Source organism: Tamandua tetradactyla, chromosome 2, assembly GCF_023851605.1.
Source record: "Tamandua tetradactyla isolate mTamTet1 chromosome 2, mTamTet1.pri, whole genome shotgun sequence".
Lineage (NCBI taxonomy): Eukaryota > Metazoa > Chordata > Mammalia > Pilosa > Myrmecophagidae > Tamandua > Tamandua tetradactyla.
Window position 1 is genome coordinate 210598790 of NC_135328.1, and position 23899 is coordinate 210622688.

Below are 23899 nucleotides of genomic sequence, written 5' to 3' on the forward strand. Positions count from 1 at the left end.
GACTCTCAGTACTTTCTGCACAATTTTTCTGTAAACCTTAAACTGCTCTATTAAGTTTATTAATTTAAAAAAATGACTATGAACATATTAGAATGGTTGTACTTGAAAAGGCTGACAATACCAAGCATTGACAAGGTTGTCGAGCAACTGCAATTTTAATCCTCTGTTGATACCATTTCAATAACATAAAGGGGTATGACCACTTTGGAAAACAAAAAAAAACAAAAACAAAAACAAAAGTTTCAGACATACAGTACTGAATAGAGATAAAAGAAACAGCTGGCTTTATAAATTGGAATTAGGATTAAAACATGGCTTTTCTAGAGTGCATACATCCTTTCAAACTGGCACATTCCATCCACTTAACCCTAAAAAAGACATAATTTCCCCATATACAAAATACATTCATTCCAGAACAATATTTTTGACAAGGTTTCCAAGCCCACTCAACTGGATAGAACAGTCTCTCTAATAAACAATGTTGGGAGACCTGGATATCCTTAACCAAAAGAATGAAAGAGGACCACTATATCATAGCCTACATAAAAATTAACTCAGAATGAATCAAAGACCTACATATAAAACTCTTAGAAGAAAATGTAGAGAAATATCTCAAAGATCTCATGATAGATTATTGTTTCTTAGACTTTAGGCCCAAAGTACAAGTAATGAAAGAAAAAACAGATAAATGGGAACTCCTCAAAATCGAATACTTCAGAGCTTCAAAGAACTTTGTCAAAAGGATGAAAAGGCAACTGACACAATGGGAGAAAATATTTGGAAACTGTACGACCTTGCCCGGTAGCCTCTGGCTGGAAGGCCCCCACCCGAACTAAAACCCGTGAACATCCGGGCATACAGCTGTTCAAACTCAGCCAATCAGGACCTGCCCTGACAAACAAAGGCCCCCACTGCACACAGCCCCTAGCTATGCCCCCGGCCCTAAGCAAAACTCCTAACCTACCACAGGAGGCCTTGTAGGCATCGTCAGCACCCCCACTAGCCAGCCTACATCTAGCCCCACCGCTCCTAGTGGGGGCGTGACTTCCCCGGCCTGCACTCTGAGCACCCAGCCCCGGGAACCTCACCCCAGGACAATAAACTTTTTTAAACTTGGATTCAGTTTCTCTGATTTTTCAGTTGGCTACCGCTTAAAACCTAACAGAAATCACATATCTGATAAGGGTTTGATATCCAGAATACATAAAGACATCCTACAACTCAACAATAAAAAAAAATTTTTTTAAATAGGCAAAAGACACAAATAGACATTTTCCTAAAGAGGAAATACAGATGGCAAAAAAGCAAATGAAAAGATGCTCAACATCACTTGCTATTAGGAAAATGCAAATCAAAACTACAATGAAATACCATCTTATCACTAGAATGGCCACTATTTAACAAACAGGAAAGTATAAGGACTAGAGAGGATGTAGAGAAATTAGAACACTATTAATAGGGAAGACAAGAGGTATGGGAGGATTTGGGTTCTTTTTTATTTCTTTTCTGGAGTAATGAAAATGTTCTAAAATTGATCATGGGGTTGCATGCATAGCTGTGTGCTGATGCTCTGAGTCAGTGATTGTATACTTCAGATGGTCTGTATGGTATGTGAATATATCTCAATAAACACACACACACACACACACACACACACACACACACAGGGAAAGCCTGAGAAACTGTCATAGACCAGAAGACCCTGGAGTGACAGGATGGCTAAAGGCAGTGGGGGATGCTGGATTGGATCCTGGAAACTGGATCTTAGTTAACAGTAATGTACAACAGTGACTTTTAAGTTTTGACAAGTCTACCCTGTTAATGTAAGATGTTAACAATGGGAGAAATAGGAGAAGGTATATAGGGACAGTCTGTAATATTACAATTTTTCTGCAAATCTAAAATTATTCCAAAATTAGAAGTTAATTTAATTTTAAAAAGGTACTTTGAGTTACCAGAAAAAATAGTACAAAATCCAAATGCAACTACTAACGAGGCTTATTTATAGGAGAGTTCTTTAAGTCCACTCAATATGACCAATATGACCTCTTATTTTACTATTATAACTAACTATACAACTGTAATGATGGAGGTGGGACACAGCACCCAGGAGCATCTGACTGAGAAAGACAGACTAAGGCAGATTTGAGAACTGAAGGTCAGCAAATGGGGTATTTGGTACAGGGGCAAACAGTCTTCTCAACTTAACAGCTCCTGGGGTGTCTCCACAATTCATGGGGTGATAGGATTCTAAGTCCCCCGGAACAGGATAAATTACGTTCAGGAGATTCAATTTGAGAAATCAGGATTATACATTTTAGAAAACAGAACAGCCAAATTGTATATTATTTTTACATTTTAGTGCTTAAAAAAGGAGGTCCCTTTGATTTGATCAGAAAATTCATCTACTTGGATTTTGACCAGGTAAGTTTAAGGAGATCAAACTGCCTTTTGGCCCATCTTACATTCCCATTTTTGTAAACTGTCTATATTAAGGATTTTTCTTTCCTTTCAAGTCCTAATTAGCATACTGGTCAGCCCATAAAAATGGGAAAGAGTCTAGAAAACAACTCAGAGTTTTTACAAGTAGCCATTTTACACCTAGATTTGGCCTACTTCGATTCAGTCTTGTGGGATTGAGTGAGAAATTAACTGAATGAATTATCATCAACTAGGAAAGGAAAAGTAGCGATTTGGTTAAAGTTGGGTAAAAGAACGCGCTCAACTAGAAAAAACCGAAAGCAGCCCTGGGTTGGGCCCCAGGGCTGTGTGTGTTCTGGGTGTGTGTTCTGTTACCAGGGTCCCAAGTCTGCAGCCTAAGCTCACTCCTCCAGTACCTCCCTCACATTGTCTGCTGGTCTATAGGCACCCGATAGGCACTGCAAATCTCGGGAGTCCTTTGGGGTGAGCTTTTGTCAAGGACATCAGGCCTGAAGCTATTTGCTCTCCCTCCCATATCTTCCACTTCACTAGCCTCAGAAAACCTTCTTTGATATAAAAAGATCAGATCTCAGAATTTCTTATTATATCAGCAGGTCTCCACAGGAGTTGAAAAAGCACAGGATAAACGAATATCCTACGAGATCAAGTTCGGAGATGACAAAACTTTTACTGCCAAAGGTTTGTTCTAAAGTGTGCAGTGTGCTCTAATCATTCATTCAATCAACATTTATTCCATCCAGCTTAGAGGCAAGGCCCACATCCTCTTAAGGTTTATTTAGAGGACCCATGAAGATGGAAATGCCACATTCAGGATGGACCATCAAGCCTCTAATTCTGTGACCTTATAATTAAACAATTTTCATCATACCTTTCATCAGAAAAGAAAAAAACAAGCTATCTCTTTTCTTGAAGAAGGTCCCTTGGAACTTGATAACAGAGAAGTAGATTATTTGTCATCTCCTTCCTCTAAATTTTGGTGTCTCCTTAGGGAGGTTCAATTCAGTAGTAGGAATGCTTCCTTATGTCATGGATATTTGGGAGTTTTTAACCTGTCCTGCAACCATTCCTCCATTTTTTGGTTGGGCACCTCAACTTCTCGGTTACAACCCACCTCCCAATTCTGAGTTGAAGTAATTCTGGTGGAGGTGTCACCTGGGCTCCAGGGGCGGGACCATGACCAGGCCTGGCCAATCAGAGCATTCCAAGCACATGATCCAAGCTAAGCTAATGACGATGCTTGCTCTTTCCCTGGCACTGTTAAGTTGGGAGGCTGCTTGGGCTGCTGCCGGCCACCTTGCTAAGGGGAGGCAAGAAACAGCTTCAGACGTGAAGCTAACAGAGAATAAAGAAACAGAGTTCTGACCATCATTTGATCACCTGGATCTAGCCTAGCCTAAAGTTGTTAATGCTTTCGGAATTTTTTTTTTTCCTATTGATATCAAGTTCTTCCATGCCCAATTATTGAAAAGACTATTTTGAAAAGACAGTTCAGAGGATTTGGGGGCCTTGTCAAAAATCAGTTGACCATAGATTTGGTGATTATTTCCACACTCTCAATTCAATTCCATTGGTCAATGCTTCTATCTTTGTGCAAGTAACATGCTGTTCTGGAATTTTTTTTTTTTTTACTTAGGCTGATCTGATCTGAGTTTCTAGTACTTGAAAACAACAAAAAGTCTTAGACAACACACTCATTAAGACTTTAGTGCAAGCAGCACTATATACTCAGAATGAAAGTGTTACGCACGCTTTTTTCATGCTCAGACAAAACCTACCAGGTTGCAATAATGTACCAAATTTACCTTTAAAATTGTAAAAGCAATGGCCCCAGAAAAAGAAGTGATTTAAGACCAAGGAACCAATTGTAAGATAAGTGATAAGACATTAAATAGAGAAACTGTGAACAAATAAACAGCCCTCGAGCTACAGCAGACTTCAGGAGCATAAAGCCCCAAATTTTTACTTCAAAGTTATACCAGGGAAAACATCTCAAAGCTTTAAAAGAAAACTTTTCACTTGAAGAAACAGGTAAACTTTATAATATACGTTTGTTGTGTAAATTATAAACTGATATTTAGTATATCTATCACATATATATATCAGAGTAATAATATCATTACCATATATGCAAATACACATATAGTATATTTGTATTTAGAACCACATATTCCCAACAAATATTTTTGTTTTAAAGAGGTAATGAAAAGACTGTTTAAAAAATGTTTTCAAAATATATATACATATTTTTTTAGTTGGTCTGTTTTTCCTTATTCCCCAGATAACAAGGTAAACTGTTAACTAGCTCAGTTCCTGGCAGATGGTAGGCTCCATATGAGTTAGTGCTTTCTCCCTATGCCCAGTTGTAAACCTGCGGAATTTATTGGGAGTGACTGGCTTCAGAGTGGCCTTGAGGAGGTCTGCTGCAAACAGTGAGTTCCTGGTTACGAGCCTTATCTGGGGGTATAGGATGCGTACGCGAAGTATGGAATGTTCCCTTTTTGCTTCCTGGATATCTGGGAGGGAGGATTGCTAGATAACAAGAAAGCAATGAGAATGATACAAATAAAGCAGGCTTGATCAGCAAAAGAGCTGTGAGAAAGGATATAAAATAAAGCAGCCGAAGCTCTTCGGGGCTGCAGTCATCTTGTACGTCTTGTGTGTCTGTGTGGCTCATTCCGCAGGGTTGCTGAAAGACTGTAACAAGTGTCGGCGTCTTTGTATCTCATTTTACAGGGCCACAAAACCCAGCTCTATTTTTTAGCTCTTCTTTCAGAAACTGAGTAAAAGTGAAAGAGGCAGTATGGCACAGGGCAAAAGAGAAAGGGTTGGCAAGTGTTTTCAGGGAAAGACAGAACCAAAATGAATGGGCATGGCCATGTTCTTATAAAACTTTATTTACAAAAATAGGAAATGGGCTGGATTTAGCCTGTGGGCTTTAGTTTACTGACCTCAAGTTAAAAGCCTGAGGTCCAGGGCTTAGGTCCAGGACCCTCCTCTGCCCCTTATCTGTATGACCCTGGCATTCATCTTATTTTTTGTGCCTCCTCTATAAAATTGGGATAGTAATAGCTATTGGCTTGTGTAAATGAGAAAATACATACAAAGCACTCAGAACACTTCCTGGCACCTAATAAATGGTCAATAAACAGTAGTCATCAGGCACTATCATCATCATCATCAAAAAAGAAACTGAAAGGGAGTAATTGAATTTAACCAGCAACTGCAGCAACATCCCTGGTAAAAGGAAGTCAGTGGAGGCAAATGGGGAAGCTGATAACTGAAATTATATTTTCTTCTATAAGCAGTGACTTCCAATTTTATCCACATGCTCTTCCATCCCCCATCAGCTTATGACACTGTAGGTTGGTCTGGAATTTGCAGTGAAGGACTTGGCTGGGTTCTCATGGCAGCCTGCTCTATCTCATGTCCCTTCGCTGTTAGGAAAAGCGACTAGGATTCAGGAGATCTGGATTTCAATCCTTGTTCTGGCTGTAAAAGATAGAGAAACCTTGGGAGAACTGCTGAACCTCTCTGTGCATAGGTTTATAAAATGACACAGGTAGCCCCAACAGCCTCTGTGAAAATTCTAAAGAGAGAAAGGGAGCTGGTGATTAATGAGGACTGCTTGGAAGAAATTAGAAAAGAGGCCCAGAAAGGTTACGTTTCAGCTGGAATTTGAACTTGGGTCTCTTAGACTCCTTTGCTTTCTTCACTGCACCTAGCATGAAAGCAGTGAGTGCAGCGCGCGGCCACCAGAGGGCGCCCCTGAGGCTGCGCAGGACCGCATGCCGAAGTCACGTGGGAGGACTCTCGTGGGAGTCTCTGCTGCACTGGGAACAGGGCAGACAGGGTCAAAGGGAAAGCCAAACACGGGCAATTGTTTACCACTGCGAACCATCCCAGCTGGCCCCTTTCGTCAAGGTTAGACCAGAGCCTGACCTTGAGTCATCGCCGATGGAGCCATGCACGGGGACAGAAAATGTGCTGCCAAGGAGCTGTCAGACTGTTTGTGAAATAACCCCCCAATCCCATTCCCCCCCCCCCCACACACACACACATACACACGCTATTTGTGGCACCAAGCTTCCTTCCCTCCTCTGGGTAGCTCCATTTAGATTTGCCACTTTTCTGGACCCAGAAACACATGATGTACACATTGGGGTGAAAGCAGACTTCCCACCCCCAGCTACTTTATAAGAACATCTCCACTGTTACTAGGACGCCCTGTTTCTACAGTTCCCTTCCCAGAGATCATAAGGCAGTAAAAAACCAACCACAAACAGAAAGCTTCAATGAAGCCCTCACCTATGGTGGGGATGCTAACTGCGGGGCTTCAATTTCACGTGTCTGACACAGAAACTGAGACGCCCATGCTATTACTTGGCACTTGCTTTAGGAGGCTGCAATGGGACCCTGGAGCTCCTAGATTATAGTTTGGATGATGGATATGTTCACTGCCTTGCAGAGATTTTTACAGATGTGTACACATGTCAAAACATCAAATTATATGCTTTAAGCATGTGCAATTTATTGTATCAATTATACCTCAATAAAGCTGTTTCCTGTCAAAGTAAGACAGTACTCAATATATGAACAAACTCTTTTATTTTACTCAACTATGCCCCCTTCAATGGGTGTTTAGGTTTCCAAATTAGTGCCGTTACAAATAGTGCAATAAATTCTTTGTTTGGGGAAAGAAAGAGAAAAATACAGTGTTTCACACCCCTCCCATGCCACAAAAGTAGAATTTCCTGGGTGTAGTCTGGGAAACTGTCCTGTTTACTGAACATTTCTAAAAGATTCTTGTAATTAGACATACCTTGGAAACACTGGCCCAAACTTCATAAACTTTTGGATTTTCTGGCCTGTGGTTTGAAATTCCATTTTCTTTGGTCCCTTAAAAAAGAACTGTTACTTAACAACTGAATCTAAATCTGGGTTTCCCAACTGTTGGGGATGTCTCAGAAATACCAGGAGCTTCTTAGAATGCAGATACTTAGGCCCTACTACCAGAGAACATGAGTAGGGTTGCCAGATTTAGCTAAAAAAAACCAACAAAACAATGGAAGTACAGGATGCCCATTTAGATTTTAATTTCCGATAAACACCAAATAACATTTTAGTATATGTATGCTCTATGTAATATTTGGGACACACCTAAAAACTAAAAAATTATTTGGTTTATTTATCTGAAATTCAAATTAACTGGACATCCTGTATTTCATCTGCAACCCTAAGCATGAATCCTAGGGCCTGGGGTGAGGCCTGTTCCCTGGGTGGTTCTGATGCAGGGGTTCCTTAAGAACCCATCTTAAGAACCCCTTCTCTCAGGAACCCCTCCTTGTTGCTGCAGCTGACCCTTCGACATTCCATGAACAAACATGCTTTAATGTTGCTCCAAGTAGGACAAGGCAACTTGAGTAGCAGCAGCAGCCAACAACTGTTCCAGATCTTCAAAGGCAAATGTGGATTATGTGGCGTCATTGTCCATGCAGCCTCAATGATGCTGTCATGGCTGGCAGCAAGCACACTGAGGAATGCCCATGGGTTAAAAACCCCCAGAATTTAGGGTAAAGTCTTAAATTTTGTTTATTTATACCAGCCTCCTTCCAGAAAGGATTTTAGGCTGCTGGGGTCTTAGTCTATGCCGCTTTCTTCATGGTGTGTCTTTGGAACACGCATTGCAGGTACTCATTATGAAGTCACCACGAACTTGGCATTCTAAGTGTTTTATAGCGATTATCATCTCATTCAACCCTGAAGATAAGTCTATGAGGTCATCAATATTTTCAGCCCCTCCCCCATTCATAGACGAGGAGACAGAGGTTCAGAGGAGTCAGATGGCTGGCTTGAGAGCACAGAGTAGGTGGTAGAGCCGAGATTCTCACACTAGACATTCCCTGCACTGCCTCCCTGGTGAACCTTACGTTCCTTGTGACTAGGCTTTTATGGGAAACTTTTGTGTTATATTTTGTTTAAAATGGGGCAATAATTTAAGCCATGATCCCAGGATTATTTCTGACCTGGGTATAATAACCACTGCCATGTGCTGAGCATCAACTTGCGGCACTGAGTTTCACACCTTGTGGTTATTCTCTCCTAATGCCATTCGCTGAGGACTGATGAGAAGACTGAGACCCAGAGATGCAAAGAACATTGGCCAAAGTCACGAAGCTAGGAAATGGCAGAGTGCTGATCTGCCTTAAAAGGAAGCATCTACCTCTGATTTTCTAAACCACACACTTGCTTTCCATCTCCCCTCATGAAGTGGTGTATTTTCAGGAAAACACTAGTTCTATCATGGCCACCATGCATAATCCCAAAACATGCCCAGAATAGGGAGTGAAGAGTCTCTCCTCGGACATGAGCTCCACCAACACCCACCATGAAGGGTGTGAACTTCTCAGGTTGAGGCTCGTCACTGCTCCCATGGGCCTAGCGTGAAATCACAGAGTGATGACCCTTCTCTACCCTTCCTCAGTATTTGGGCATCAGGCGGCACAGAAGGCAACCAGGCACAGTACCTCCTGTCTCCCTATTCCACAGCAGCTGGACTCACCGAGGGTGGGTTTTCAATGACTAGTTCGTAGGTCAGCCCTGCAGATCCAAACCTGAGGACGTCTCCGGGTAACAGCTTCACAGCCACATTCTGAATGTGGCACTCATTGACGAAGGTGCCATTGCGGGAATTGAAATCTTGGAGAATGAAGCTGCCTTCGGCCTCATTATATTCAATGAGCGCGTGATGGTTGTCAATGTCAGGGGACTGAAACGAAGAAGAAGGAAAACATTAATGATGTATTTACTATAGTTACCTCACTGGATTCATCACCCTATTCCTCATTTTAAGACCAGGATGCTGGGGATCAGAGAGGCTAAGATACATGCCCAAGGCCACACAGCTCATGAGTGGTGGGGCTGGGAGAGATGCCTGGGTCTGACTCCAAAACTGGAACAGGTATTGTGCTGGTTTGAAACTGTTGGGTACCCCAGAAAAGGCATGTTCTTTAATCCTCATTCAATAGTGTTGGATGCAATCTTTTTGATTAAGTTGTTTCCATTTGTGGGCTGGATCTTTTGATTAGGAAGTTTTCATGGAGATATGTGTTCACCCATTCAAGGAGGGGTTGCTTACTAGAGTCCTTTAAGAGGGAACCATTTTGGAAAAGGCCTCAGAGCCCACACAGCGAGAGACCTCTGGCGATGCAGAAAGAAAATGTCCCTGGGAAAGCTGTTTGAAGAAGCTGGGAGGGAGAGTTAGCAGACACCACCATGCGCCTTCCCAGTATTGAAACAGAAACCCTGAATGTCGTTGGCCCTTTCTTGAGTCAAGGTATCTTTCCCTGGATGCCTTAGTTTGGACATTTTTATAGCCTTAGATCTGTAAACTTGCAACTTATTAAATTCCCTTTTTAAAAGCCATCTCATTTCTGGCATATTGCATTCCAGCAGCTTTAACAAACTAAAACAGTACCGAGTGGTTGGGTAAGGAATCAGGCAACATGTAGGCAAAGGGGACCTGGGGGGGAGTCTTTTAGACAAATATTTGGCTAGGGAATTAGGCCATTTTCTACTTCCCTGACCCCACAGAGGTGCACTTTTGGTATCCAGAATGGCAAGACAAGAAGCAGAAATGGCTCAGACACAAATCACAAAAGCCAATCAGCAAATGGCAACTGTCCTATAAGTCTACAAGGATAATGCTAAGTTTATGGACTACTTCACGGTACATGAAATTAAGGGGATATGCTCTATTCATTTGTTTTATTCCCTTTTTCACATAATATGTTTTTCTTAATACTGCAGAAAACCAAAATTGAGAAAAGCACAAAGACATATTAAAATCACTTATATAGAGTGGGCAATGGTGGCACAGTGGGAGAGTTCTCACGTGCCACGCCAGAAACCCAGGGTTAGATTCCTGGTGCCTGCCCATGCAAAAAAAAAAAAAAAAAAAAAAAAAAATCACTTGTATAACACCATCCCCCAAAGGAAAACACCATTAGCATTGTGGTTTATGTCCTACCAGTGTTTTTTCTATGCTTATACCCTTGTAAAAATTTTTAAACAAAACTGAGATCATACCATACATACACAGTTACATAATTCCCTCTTAAAACCCTTGATATTCAATGAAGATTTTCCCATGCATTAGCTATTCATATTACTTCTTAAAGGTTACCCAGAATTTATCTAACCAAATATGGTCTGCTTTTCAACAGGGGGCTCTCCTAAGTTTTGAGCTTTGTTCACTCTTCTTATTAAAGTGAATATACAGAGGAGTCTTTTACCCTCAACCACCAATTCACAGATGCACTGGCTGGGGCCACTTTCCATGTTTACCAAAGGCGCCTCTGCAATTTCCCAGGAGGTACTACACCTCCCTGGCAGGGCCTGGAGGAATGAAGAAATGTCCTGGCTTTTCAGAACACTGCCTACATTAATTCCTGCTCAATACTTTCTAATTATTTTCTAAATTGATCTTCTCAGGGTATCCCATTCAGTTTTCATACCTTGCACTTAGGTATTTACTCTAAAGTCCCATAATATAATAATGATCAAGAGCTTCTATTAATTAAACATTCGACACCAGGAAATTTGCTAAGTGCTTTATTACAGTATCCCATTTTGTCTTCATAACAAGCCAATTTCACAGACGAGTTAACAGAGGTGCATGAAAGTCATATCTGCCCAGAGTCACTAGGCTCGACAAGTGTGATGTTTTGTCGGATATAAAGGTCTGGACTCTTACCCACCATGCAAATGTTTACTATTATGCAAATTTCCACCACTCCTACCTATCCCATTTCTTTGTGCTCCATGAACCCTTGATTACCCATCAAATTGATGAGCTCTACAAGTTACATTTCATTTTTCTCTCCCCAGATTCCATGATTTTTCATTCTTCAAGAGCTGTCAAGCTGTTATTAGGAGATTAAAGCAAGCAGGAAGTTTTGGCTGACTCCAAAGGGCCAAGAGAGAGCTTCTGAAGACTGCCGGACAATACCACTCTCTCCCCATTCTTGGAAAATTGCAAAAAGCTGCCACTGAGCAGAAATCCTACTGCAATATAGGCTGACTGCACAAGCGCCACCCTGTTGAGGTGTTCTGTTACCAGATAAACTGTTGTTTTTGTGTTTATTACTATTAGCAGTTAACATATTTTGATTGCGTCCCCTGAGCTGGCCCCTGCAGCAGCATTTTGTGAACTTTCTCAATTAATCCACACAGCAGCCCTATATGGCAGTGTTCTGGGCTGGGTTATGCCCCCACTAATTCATGCTCGAGCCCTAGTGCCCCCTCCCCCCCGCCCCGCCGTCCTGTAGGTGTGAGCCCATTTGGAAGCAGGATCTTTGAAGATGCTACTAGTTAAGGCAAAGCCAAACTGCATCAGGGAGGCCCTAATCCTATATGACTAGAGTCCGTCTATGCAGAGGAAATCTGGACTACATAGGAGCAGAGGGACGAGGGGGGAGGGCTGTCGGCACGCCACTACCAGACCACCCCAGATTTCTGAGGAAAAGTGGCCCACTGGCACCCTGACTTTGGACTTCTGGTCTCCAAAACGGAGACAGTAAATTCCTGTTCTTCAACCCAGCCAGTCTGTGGGGTTTGCTACTGCAGCCCTGGCAAACTCAGAGAAGGAGGTTCTATTTAACATCCCCATCTCATAGATGAAAAGGTAAGGCTCAGAGAGGTGAGGTGACTCACCCAGCGTCAAGTTGCCAGCATGTGGCAATGTTAGAATTTGAACCCAGGTCTCTCTAGTTTCAAAATCCACTCTTTTTTTTTTTTTTTTAACTTTTTTATTAATTAAAAAAAATAACAAACAAAACATTAAGATATCATTCCATTCTACATATACAATCAGTAATTCTTAATATCATCACATAGTTGCATATTCATCATTTCTTAGAACATTTGCATCGATTTAGAAAAAGAAAAAGACAACAGAAAAAGAAATAAAACAATAATAGAGAAAAAAAAGATTATACATACCATACCCCTTACCCCTAGCTTTCATTTACCACTAGCATTTCAAACTAAATTTATTTTAACATTTGTTCCCCCTATTATTTATTTTTATTCCATATGTTCTACTCTTCTGTTGATGTAGTAGCTAAAAGAAGCATCAGACACAAGGTTTTCACATTCACAGAGTCTCATTGTGAAAGCTATATCATTGTTCAATCATCATCAAGAAACATGGCTACTAGAACACAGCTCTACATTTTCAGGCAGTTCCCGCCAGCCTCTCGGCTACATCTTGAACAACAAGGTGATATCTACTGAATGCCTAAGAATAACCTCCAGGATAACCTCTCGACTATGTTTGGAATCTCTCAGCCATTGACACTTAGTCTCATTTCACTCTTCCCCCTTTGGCTGAGAAGGTTCTCTCAATCCCTTGCTGTTAATTCTCAGCTCATTCGAGGGTTTTTCTCAGTCCCTTGATGCTGAGTCTCAGCTCATTCCAGGATCTCTGTCCCACGTTGCCAGGAAGGTCCACACCCCTGGGAGTCATGTCCCACGCAGAGAGGGGGAGGGTGGTGAGACTGCTTGTCCTGTTGGCTGGAGGGAGAGGCCACATCTGAGCAACAAAAGAGGCTCTCTTGGGGGTGACTCTTAGGCCTAAATTTTAAGTAGACTTGACCTATCCTTTGTGGTGTTAAGTTTCATATGAACAAACCCCAAGACTGGGGTCTCAGCCTATTGCTTTGGTTGTCCACACTGCTTGTGAGAATATCAAGAATTCAACTTGGGGAAGTTGAATTTCTCCCCGCTCTCACCATTCTCCGAAGGGGGCTTGCAAATACGTTTCCAGTCACTGATCAAATCATTCTGGGATTCATAGGGCATCACTCTGGACAAACCAACAAAATCTCATGTGCTACCTGAGATTCCAAGTACTTATGACATTCAATCAAACTATCTACATGAGTTATATTAGGAAATGCTCTAGTCAAAATATAAATTTTGTAACAAATAAACATTTTTTGCTTTAGTCTCACACATAAGGTGACATTTTAAAGTATTAATTATCATCTATTTTCAGCACCCTGCAATAATGACATTCCTTTGTTCTTTCTCATGCCAAAACATTTTTAAAATTTGTACATTGTACATTTCACTATTATTATACACTCTAGGCACTCCTAGATTATACCATCTCGATCTTTAACATCTATCTTTCTTTCTGATTTCATTTATGTCCCCAGCCCTCCTCCCTCTATCATTCTCACATGCAGCTTCAGTGTTTTAACATAATTACATTACAGTTAGGTAGTATTGTGCTGTCCATTTCTGAGTTTTTGTATCCAGTCCTGTTGCACAGTTTGTATCCCTTCAGCTCCAATTACCCACTATCTTACCCTATTTCTATCTCCTGATGATCTCTGTTACCAACGACATATTCCAAGTTTATTCACTAATGCCAGTTCATATCAGTGAGACCATACAGTATTTGTCCTTTAGTTTTTGGCTAGTCTCACTCAGCATAATGTTCTCAAGGTTCATCCATGTTGTTACATACTTCATAAGTTTATTCTGTCTTAAAGCTGCATAATATTCCATCGTATGTATATACCACAGTTTGTTTAGCCACTCGTCTGTTGATGGACATTTTGGCTGTTTCCATCTCCTTGCAATTGTAAATAATGCTGCTATAAACATTGGTGTGCAAATGTCCGTTTGTGTCTTTGCCCTCATGTCCTCTGGGCAGATACCTAGCAATGGTATTGCTGGGTCATATGGCAATTCTATATTCATCTTCTTGAGGAACCGCCAAACTGCCCTCCACAGTGGTTGCAACATTTGACATTCCCACCAACAGTGAATAAGTGTGCCTCTTTCTCCACATCCTCTCCAGCACTTGTCATTTTCTGTTTTGTTGATAATGGCCATTCTGGTGGGTGTGAGATGATATCTCATTGTGGTTTTGATTTGCATTTCTCTAATGGCCAGGGACATTGAGCATTTCTTCATGTGCCTTTTGGCCATTTGTATTTCCTCTTCTGAGAAGTGTCTGTTCAAGTCTTTTCCCCATTTTGTAATTGGATTGGCTGTCTTTTTGTTGTTGAGTTGAACAATCTCTTTATAAATTCTGGATACTAGACCTTTATCTGATATGTCATTTCCAAATATTGTCTCCCATTGTGTAGGCTGTCTTTTTACTTTCTTGATGAAGTTCTTTGATGAACAAAAGTGTTTAATTTTGAGGAGCTCCCATTTCTTTCTTTCTTTCTTCAGTGATCTTGCTTTAGGTGTAAGGTCCATAAAACTGCCTCCAATTATAAGATTTATAAGATATCTCCCTACATTTTCCTCTAACTGTTTTATGATCCTAGACCTAATGTTTAGATCTTTGATCCATTTTGAGTTAACTTTTGTATAGGGTGTGAGATATGGGTCCTCTTTCATTCTTTTGCATATGGATATCCAGTTCTCTAGGCACCATTTATTGAAGAGACTGTTCTGTCCCAAATGAGTTGGCTTGACTGCCTTATCAAAGATCAAATGTCCATAGATGAGAGGGTCTATATCTGAACACTCCATTCAATTCCATTGGTCAATATATCTATCTTTATGCCAGTACCATGCTGTTTTGACCACTGTGGCTTCATAATATGCCTTAAAGTCAGGCAGCATGAGACCTCCTGCTTCGTTTTTTTCCCCTCCAGACACTTTTAGCAATTTGGGGCACCCTGCCCTTCCAGATAAATTTGCTTATTGGTTTTTCTATTTCTGAAAAGTAAGTTGTTGGGATTTTGATTGGTATTACGTTGAATCTGTAAATCAATTTAGGTAGAATTCACATCTTAACTATATTTAGTCTTGCAATCCATGAACATGGTATGCCCTTCCATCTATTTAGGTCTTCTGTGATTTCTTTTAACTTTTAACTTTTAAAGTTTCTTGTAGTTTTCTTTGTATAGGTCTTTTGTCTCTTTAGTTAAATTTATTCCTAAGTATTTTATTCTTTTAGTTGCCATTGTAAATGGAATTCATTTCTTGATTTCTCCCTCAGCTTGTTCATTACTAGTGTATAGAAACACTACAGATTATTGAATGTTGCTCTTGTAACCTGCCACTTTGCTGTACTCGTTTATTAGCTCTAGTAGTTTTGCTGTGGATTTTTCAGGGTTTTCAATGTATAGTATTGTCATGGTTAGGGACAGGTGTCAACTTGGCCAAGTTGTGGTACCTGTTCATCTGATTGGGCAAGCACTGGCCTGTCTGTTGCAATGAGGACATTTCATAGGATTAGGTCATGATCACGTTAGCTACATCCACAGCTGATTCCATTTGTAATCAGCCAAAGGGGAGTGTTTTCTGCAATTAGTGATGCTAAATGCAATCATGGGAAGCCTTTTAAGGAGGACTCAAAGGAGACAGGTTGCATTCCTGCTTTGGCTGGTGAGCCTCTACTGTGGAGTTCATCCAGGCCATCCATTGGAGTCATTGGCTTCGGAGCCTGCCCTGTGGATTTTGGACTCTGCGTTCCTACGGTCACGTGAGACACTTTCATAAATTTTATATTTGCAAGTGTTCCCTGTTGATTCTGTTTCTCTAGAGAACCCTAACTAATACATCTTGGTACCAGGAGTGGTTCTTAAGGAACAGAATCTTAAAAATGGGTTTTTATGAATGGTTTTCTTCTCTGACTGGGCTCAGAGACACTAAGGACTCTGATTCCCATAATCAGAATGACACTCCCAATCCATGGACTGAGTTGGCAAAGGAGATAGTCAAAATATCATCATTCGATTCTCCTAATGCTTCGTTTGTACGAAGCCAGACTCTGGGGGATAATGTTTTTGACACCTTTACAGAGTTTTGTAGAAATAAGAGGTATAGAGATGTTGGTTGGTTGTTGTTAGATACACTGTCTACATTAAAGGGTGAAAGGGATGGGCTTAAGGCTTCAAACAAGAAGCTTAAGCGCCGTCTGAAAGATGTAGAGGTTTCTATGAGTATCCTGAAGGAAAATTTTATTTCCTGTAGCCGTAGACTTGAGATCTCTGAAAATCAGACTCAGAATCTTATTGTTAGAGTAGCAACTTTACAACGTAAACTGAAATCTCAGTCTTGCATGGTGTCTGCCGTTAAAGTGAGGGCATTGATTGGAAAGGAGTGGGACCCTGAAAAATGGGATGGTGACATATGGATTGATAATGATGTTGGGGGTGAGGTTGAAACCCTAGACCATGCTGAGCCTTCTTTAGATAACCCTGTAATAGTCTGCCCTGAGGACATAGCCGCCCCACCTCCAGCCTGCCTTGAGGAATTGGCCACCCAACCTCCTCCTGAAGGGATTAGCCCTAGAGTTATTAATCCTGTTTCACCAGATGAAACTGCAAATGAAAGCCCTGAAGCAAATGGCTTGGAAGATATTTCTAATTCTTTTCATGACCCACCCCCACCACCCCTCATTCCTTCTAGACCTATAACTAGACTAAAGTCCCAACAGGCCCCTAAAGGTGAGGTACAAAGTATCACACATGAGGAGGAACGTTATACTCCAAAAGAACTGTGTGAGTTTTCCAATTTATATAGACAGAAATCAGGGGAATATGTGTGGCAATGGATTTTAAGAGTGTGGGATAATGGTGGGAGGAATATAAGGCTGGATCAGGCTGAATTTATTGATATGGGCCCACTAAGCAGAGATTCTGCATTCAATGTTATAGCTCGAGCAGTTAGAAAAGGTGTTAACAGCTTGTTTGGGTGGTTGGTTGAAACATGGATCAAAAGGTGGCCAACATTACCTGAGGTTGAAATGCCAGAACTACCCTGGTATAATGTAGATGAGGGGATCCAGAGGCTTAGAGAGATTGGGATGTTAGAGTGGATTTATCATGCAAAGCCTGCTCTTACACCCCAGGAATGTCCAGAGGATGCACCTTTTACCAGAACAGTGAGAAATAAGTTTGTGAGACTAGCACCATCATCCCTCAAGAGCTCTGTGGTTGCACTTCTCTGTAGGTCAGATATTACTGTAGGAACTGCTGTCACTGAGCTGGAATCCTTAAACACAATGGGGATGACAGGATCCCGAGTTGGCAGAAGCCAGGTGGCAGCACTTAATCACCAAAGACAGGGTAGACGTGGGTATTATAATAGACAACAAACTCAAAGGAGGCATCAAAATTATATGACACGCAGAGATTTGTGGCATTGGCTAGTAAATCATGGGGTGCCTAGAAATACAATAGAAGGGCAGTCTACTAAATTCTTGTTGGAGCTGTATAAACAAAAGAGTTCTAGGTCAAGGGAACAGAAGTCTAACCTGAATTACAAAAACACAGAGTCACGGCCCCTTAATCAATTTCCAGACTTGAAACAGTTTACAGACCCTGAGCCCCTTGAATGAAGGGGAGGCCAGGTCACTATGGGGGAAAAACCTGTTACACTGCCACAGATTTATACTGTTGACCTTCCTCTAAGTCTTCCCCAAGGAGACCGACGGCCTTTTACCAGGGTAACTGTGCATTGGGGAGAAGGAAATGATCAGATATTTCGGGGATTATTAGACACTGGTTCAGAAGTGACATTAATTCCAGGGGACCCAAAACGTCACTCTGGACCACCAGTCAGAGTGGGGGCTTATGGAGGCCAGGTGATCAATGGAGTTTTACCTCAGGTCCGTCTCACAGTGGGTCCAGTGGGCCCCCGGACCCATCCTGTAGTTATTTCCCCAGTTCCAGAATGTATAATTGGCATAGACATACTGAGCAACTGGGAGAATCCCCACATTGGTTCTCTAACTCGTGCAGTGAGGGCTATTATGGTGGGAAAGGCCAAGTGGAAGCCACTAGAACTGCCCCTACCAAGCAAAATAGTAAATCAAAAGCAATACCGTATTCCTGGAGGGATTGCAGAGATTACTGCCACTCTTAAGGACTTAAAAGATGCAGGGGTGGTGATTCCCACCACATCCCCATTCAACTCTCCTATCTGGCCTGTGCAGAAAACAGATGGGTCTTGGAGAATGACAGTAGATTATCGTAAACTCAACCAGGTGGTAACTCCAATTGCAGCTGCTGTTCCAGATGTAGTATCATTGCTTGAGCAAATCAGTACATCCCCCGGTACCTGGTATGCAGCTATTGATCTGGCAAATGCTTTTTTCTCAATACCTATTAGTAAGGACCACCAGAAACAGTTTGCTTTCAGCTGGCAAGGTCAGCAATATACTTTCACTGTCCTACCTCAGGGGTATATCAACTCTCCAGCCCTATGTCATAATCTTGTTCGCAGAGAACTTGATCGTTTCTCCCTCCCACAAGACATCACACTGGTCCATTATATTGATGATATCATGTTGATTGGACCTAGTGAGCAAGAAGTAGCAACTACTCTAGATTTACTGGTAAGGCATTTGCGTGTCAGAGGATGGGAGATAAATCCAACAAAAATACAGGGGCCTTCCACCTCAGTAAAATTTCTAGGTGTCCAGTGGTGTGGGCCATGTCAAGATATCCCTTCTAAGGTGAAGGATAAATTGCTGCATCTGGCCCCTCCCACAACCAAAAAAGAGGCACAATGCCTAGTTGGTATTTTTGGATTTTGGCGACAACATATTTCTCATTTGGGTGTGCTACTCCGGCCCATTTATCGAGTGACCAGAAAAGCTGCTAATTTTGAGTGGGGACCTGAACAAGAGGAGGCTCTGCGACAGGTCCAGGCTGCTGTGCAAGCTGCTCTGCCACTTGGGCCATATGATCCAGCAGATCCAATGGTGCTGGAAGTGTCAGTGGCAAATAGAGATGCTGTCTGGAGCCTTTGGCAGGCCCCAATAGGAGAATCACAACGCAGACCCTTAGGATTTTGGAGCAAAGCCTTACCATCTGCTGCAGATAACTACTCTCCTTTTGAGAAACAGGTTTTGGCCTGCTACTGGGCCTTAGTAGAGACTGAACGCTTAACCATGGGCCACCAAGTTACCATTAGACCTGAGTTGCCTATCATGAGTTGGGTGTTGTCTGACCCACCAAGCCATAAAGTTGGGCGTGCACAGCAGCACTCTATTGTAAAGTGGAAGTGGTATATACGAGATAGAGCCAGAGCATGTCCTGAAGGCACAAGTAAGTTACATGAAGAAGTGGCACAAATGCCCATGGTTTCCACTCCTGCTGCCACATTACCTTCTCTTTCCCAGACCAGAGCTATGGCCTCTTGGGGAGTTCCTTACAGTGAATTGACTGAGGAAGAGAAAACTCAGGCCTGATTTACAGATGGTTCAGCACGATATGCAGGTACCACCCGAAAGTGGACAGCTGCAGCATTACAACCCTTTTCTGGGGTGTCCTTGAAGGACAGTGGTGAGGGGAAATCCTCCCAGTGGGCAGAACTTCGAGCAGTGCACCTGGTTGTTCATTTTGGAAGGAAAACTGGCCAGAGGTGTGTTTGTATACTGACTCGTGGGCTGTTGCTAATGGTTTGGCTGGATGGTCAGGGACTTGGAAAGACCATAATTGGAAAATTGGTGACAAAGAGGTCTGGGGAAGAAGTATGTGGATAGACCTTTCTGAGTGGGCTAAAAACATGAAGATATTTGTGTCCCATGTGAATGCACACCAGAGGGTGACTTCAGCAGAGGACGATTTTAATAATCAAGTGGATAAGATGACCCGCTCTATGGATACCAGTCAGCCTCTTTCCCCAGCAACTCCTGTGATTGCCCAATGGGCTCATGAACAAAGTGGTCATGGTGGTAGGGATGGAGGTTATGCATGGGCTCAGCAACATGGACTTCCACTCACCAAGGCTGACCTGGCTACAGCCACTGCTGAGTGCCCAATCTGCCAGCAGCAGAGACCCACACTCAGCCCCCGATATGGCACCATTCCCCGAGGTGACCAGACAGCTACATGGTGGCAGGTTGATTACATTGGACCACTCCCTTCATGGAAGGGGCAGCGGTTTGTTCTAACTGGAATAGACACATACTCTGGATATGGGTTTGCTTTCCCTGCACGCAATGCTTCTGCCAAAACTACTATCCGTGGGCTTACAGAATGCCTTATCCATCATCATGGTATTCCACATAGCATTGCTTTGGATCAAGGAACACACTTCACAGCAAATGAAGTGCAGGAATGGGCACATGCTCATGGAATTCTCTGGTCTTACCATGTTCCCCATGATCCAGAAGCAGCTGGATTGATAGAACGGTGGAATGGCCTTTTGAAAACTCAATTACGGTGCCAACTAGGTGGCAAAAATTTGAAAGGCTGGGGTAATGTTCTCCAGGAAGCTGTGTATGCTCTGAATCAGCGTCCGCTGTATGGTGCTGTTTCTCCCATAGCCAGGATCCATGGGTCCAGGAACCAAGGGGTGGAAATGGGTGTGGTGCCACTCACTGTTACTCCTAGTGATCCACTAGGAAAATTTTTGCTTCCTGTCCCTGCTACCCTGAGTTCTGCTGGTCTACAGGTTTTAGTTCCAAAACGGGGTGTGCTTCCTCCAGGAGAAACAACAATGATACCACTGAACTGGAAGTTAAGATTGCCACCTGGCCACTTTGGGCTACTTATGCCTCTGGATCAACACACCAAGAAGGGGATTACATTATTGTCTGGGGTAACTGACCCTGACTATCAGAAGGAAGTAGGACTGCAACTACATAATGGAGGTAAAGAAGAGTTTTCTTGGAATATAGGAGATCCCCTGGGGCGTCTATTAGTACTACCATGCCCTGTGATCAAAATCAATGGAAAACTGCAACACCACAATCCAGGCAGGACCACTAATGGCTCTGAGACTTCAGGAATGAAGGTTTGGGTCACCCCACCAGGCAAAGAACCACGGCCAGCTGAAGTGCTTGCTGAGGGGAAAGGGAACATGGAATGGGTAGTGGAAGAAGGTAGTGATAAATATGAACTTCGACCACGTGATCAGTTACAGAAACAAGGACTGTAATGCTGTTTTGTTTGTGTTATACTATTTAAGTTGCAAGATATCAAGTTTAAGAATGAATGTTGCCCAAGGATTTGCACCCTATTCTGGAGAGATTTAATGTGTTTCCAGTTATATGCAGGACAGTTGAGTATTGTCAGGTAAAAGAAAAAATGTGTGCTTATTTGTTTTCATTTGGAAATTAAGTATGGTCTAAGGTGATATATATATATATATATATATATATATATATATAGGTGCCAAGTTGACAAGGGGTGGACTGTCATGGTTAGCGACAGGTGTCAACTTGGCCAAGTTGTGGTACCTGTTCATCTGATTAGGCAAGCACTGGTCTGTCTGTTGCAATGAGGACATTTCATAGGATTAGGTCATGATCACGTTAGCTACATCCACAGCTGATTCCATTTGTAATCAGCCAAAGGGGAGTGTTTTCTGCAATTAGTGATGCTAAATGCAATCATGGGAAGCCTTTTAAGGAGGACTCAAAGGAGACAGGTTGCATTCCTGCTTTGGCTGGTGAGCCTCTACTGTGGAGTTCATCCAGGCCATCCATTAGAGTCATTGGCTTCGGAGCCTGCCCTGTGGATTTTGGACTCTGCATTCCTACGGTCACGTGAGACACTTTCATAAATTTTATATTTGCAAGTGTTCCCTGCTGATTCTGTTTCTCTAGAGAACTAACTAATACAAGTATCATATCATCTGCAAACAGTGATAGTTTTACTTCTTCCTTTCCAATTTTGAGGCCTTGTATTTCTTTTTCTTGCCTAATTGCTCTGGCTAGAATTTCCAACACAATGTTGAATAACAGTGGTGATAGTGGACATCCTTGTCTTGTTGTTGATCTTAGGGGGAAAGTTTTCAGTTTTTCCCCATTGAGCATGATATTAGCTGTGGGTTTTTCATATATTCCCTTTATCATTTTAAGGAAGTTCCCTTGTATTCCTATCCCTTGAAGTGTTTTCAACAGGAAAGGATGTTGAATCTTGTCAAATGCCTTCTCTGCATCAATTGAGATGATCATGTGATTTTTCTGCTTTGATTTGTTGATTAGTATATTACATTAATTGATTTTCTTATGTTGAACCATCCTTGCATACCTGGGATGAATCCTACTTGTTCATGATGTATAATTCTTTTAATGCGTTGTTGGATTCAATTTGCTAGAATTTGGTTGAGGATTTTTGCATCTATATTCATTAGAGAGATTGGTCTGTAGTTTTCTTTTTTTTGTAATATCTTTGCCTGGTTTTGGTAAGAGGGTGATATTGGCTTCATAGAATGAATTAGGTGGCTTTCCTTCCACTTCAATTTTTTTGAAGAGTTTGAGCAGGGTTGGTACTAATTCTTTCTGGAATGTTTAGTAGAATTCACATGTGAAGCCGTCTGGTCCTGGACTTTTCTTTTTTGGGAAGCTTTTTAATGACTGATTTAATTTCTTTACTTGTGATTGGTTTGTTGAGGTCATCTATTTCTTCTTGAGTCAAAGTTGGTTGTTCATGCCTTTCTAGGAAGTTGTCCATTTCATCTACATTGTTGTATTTATTAGCATAAAGTTGTTCATAGTATCCTGTTATTACCTCCTTTATTTCTGTGAGGTCAGTGGTTATGTCTCCTCTTCCATTTCTGATCTTATTTATTTGCATCCTCTCTCTTCTTCTTTTTGTCAATCTTGCTAAGGGCTCATCAATCTTATTGATTTTCTCATAGAACCAACTTCTGGTTTTATAGATTTTCTCTATTGTTTTCATGTTCTCAATTTCATTTATTTCTGCTCTAATCTTTGTTATTTCTTTCCTTTTGCTTGCTTTGGGGTTAGTTTGCTGTTTTTCTCCAGTTCTTCCAAGTGGACAGCTAATTCCTGAATTTTTGCCCCTTCTTCTTTTTTGATATAGGCATTTAGGGCAATAAATTTCCCTCTTAGCACTGCCTTTGCTGCGTCCCATAAGTTTTGATATGTTGGGTTTTTATTTTCATTCGCCTCAAGATATTTACTGATTTCTCTTGTAATTTCTTCCTTGACCCACTGGTTGTTTAAGAGTGTGTTGTTGAGCCTCCACATATTTGTGAATTTTCTGGCGCTCTGCCTATTATTGATTTTCAACTTCATTCCTTTATGATCTGAGAAAGTGTTGTGTATGATTTCAATCTTTTTAAATTTGTTGAGACTTGCTTTGTGACACAGCATATGGTCTATCTTTGAGAATGATCCATGAGCACTTGAGAAAAAGGTGTATCCTGCTGTTGTGGGGTGTAATGTCCTATAAATGTCTGTTAAGTCTAGCTCATTTACCGTATAATTCAAATTATCTGTTACTTTATTGATCCTCTGTCTAGATATTCTGTTCATTGATGAGAGTGGGGAATTGAAGTCTCCAACTATTATGATAGATGTGTCTATTTCCATTTTCAGTATTTGCAGTGTTTGCCTCACATATTTTGGAGCATTCTGGTCGGTGCATAAATATTTATGATTGTTATGTCTTCTTGTTGAATTGTTCCTTTTATTAGTAGATAGTATCCTTCTTTGTCCCTT

At 41.6% G+C, this 23899-nt stretch overlaps 1 protein-coding gene across 11 annotated transcripts in view; it reads right to left on the bottom strand.

The window, feature by feature from the left end:
* Nucleotides 1–23899, bottom strand: part of FHAD1 (forkhead associated phosphopeptide binding domain 1) — a 192904-nt gene that overhangs the window by 150499 nt on the left and 18506 nt on the right. For 10 of the 11 annotated variants that reach the window (XR_013171256.1, XM_077151211.1, XM_077151210.1 and 7 more), the window contains exon 3: nucleotides 9002–9208. Coding sequence is in view for 9 of the 11 variants with exons in the window: in XM_077151211.1 (XP_077007326.1) it covers nucleotides 9002–9208 (207 nt within the window). In the remaining 2 variants the exon portion in view is untranslated. Of the gene's footprint in view, nucleotides 1–9001; nucleotides 9209–23899 lie in introns of those variants that run through there. The other variant, XM_077151213.1, reaches the window with a different exon arrangement.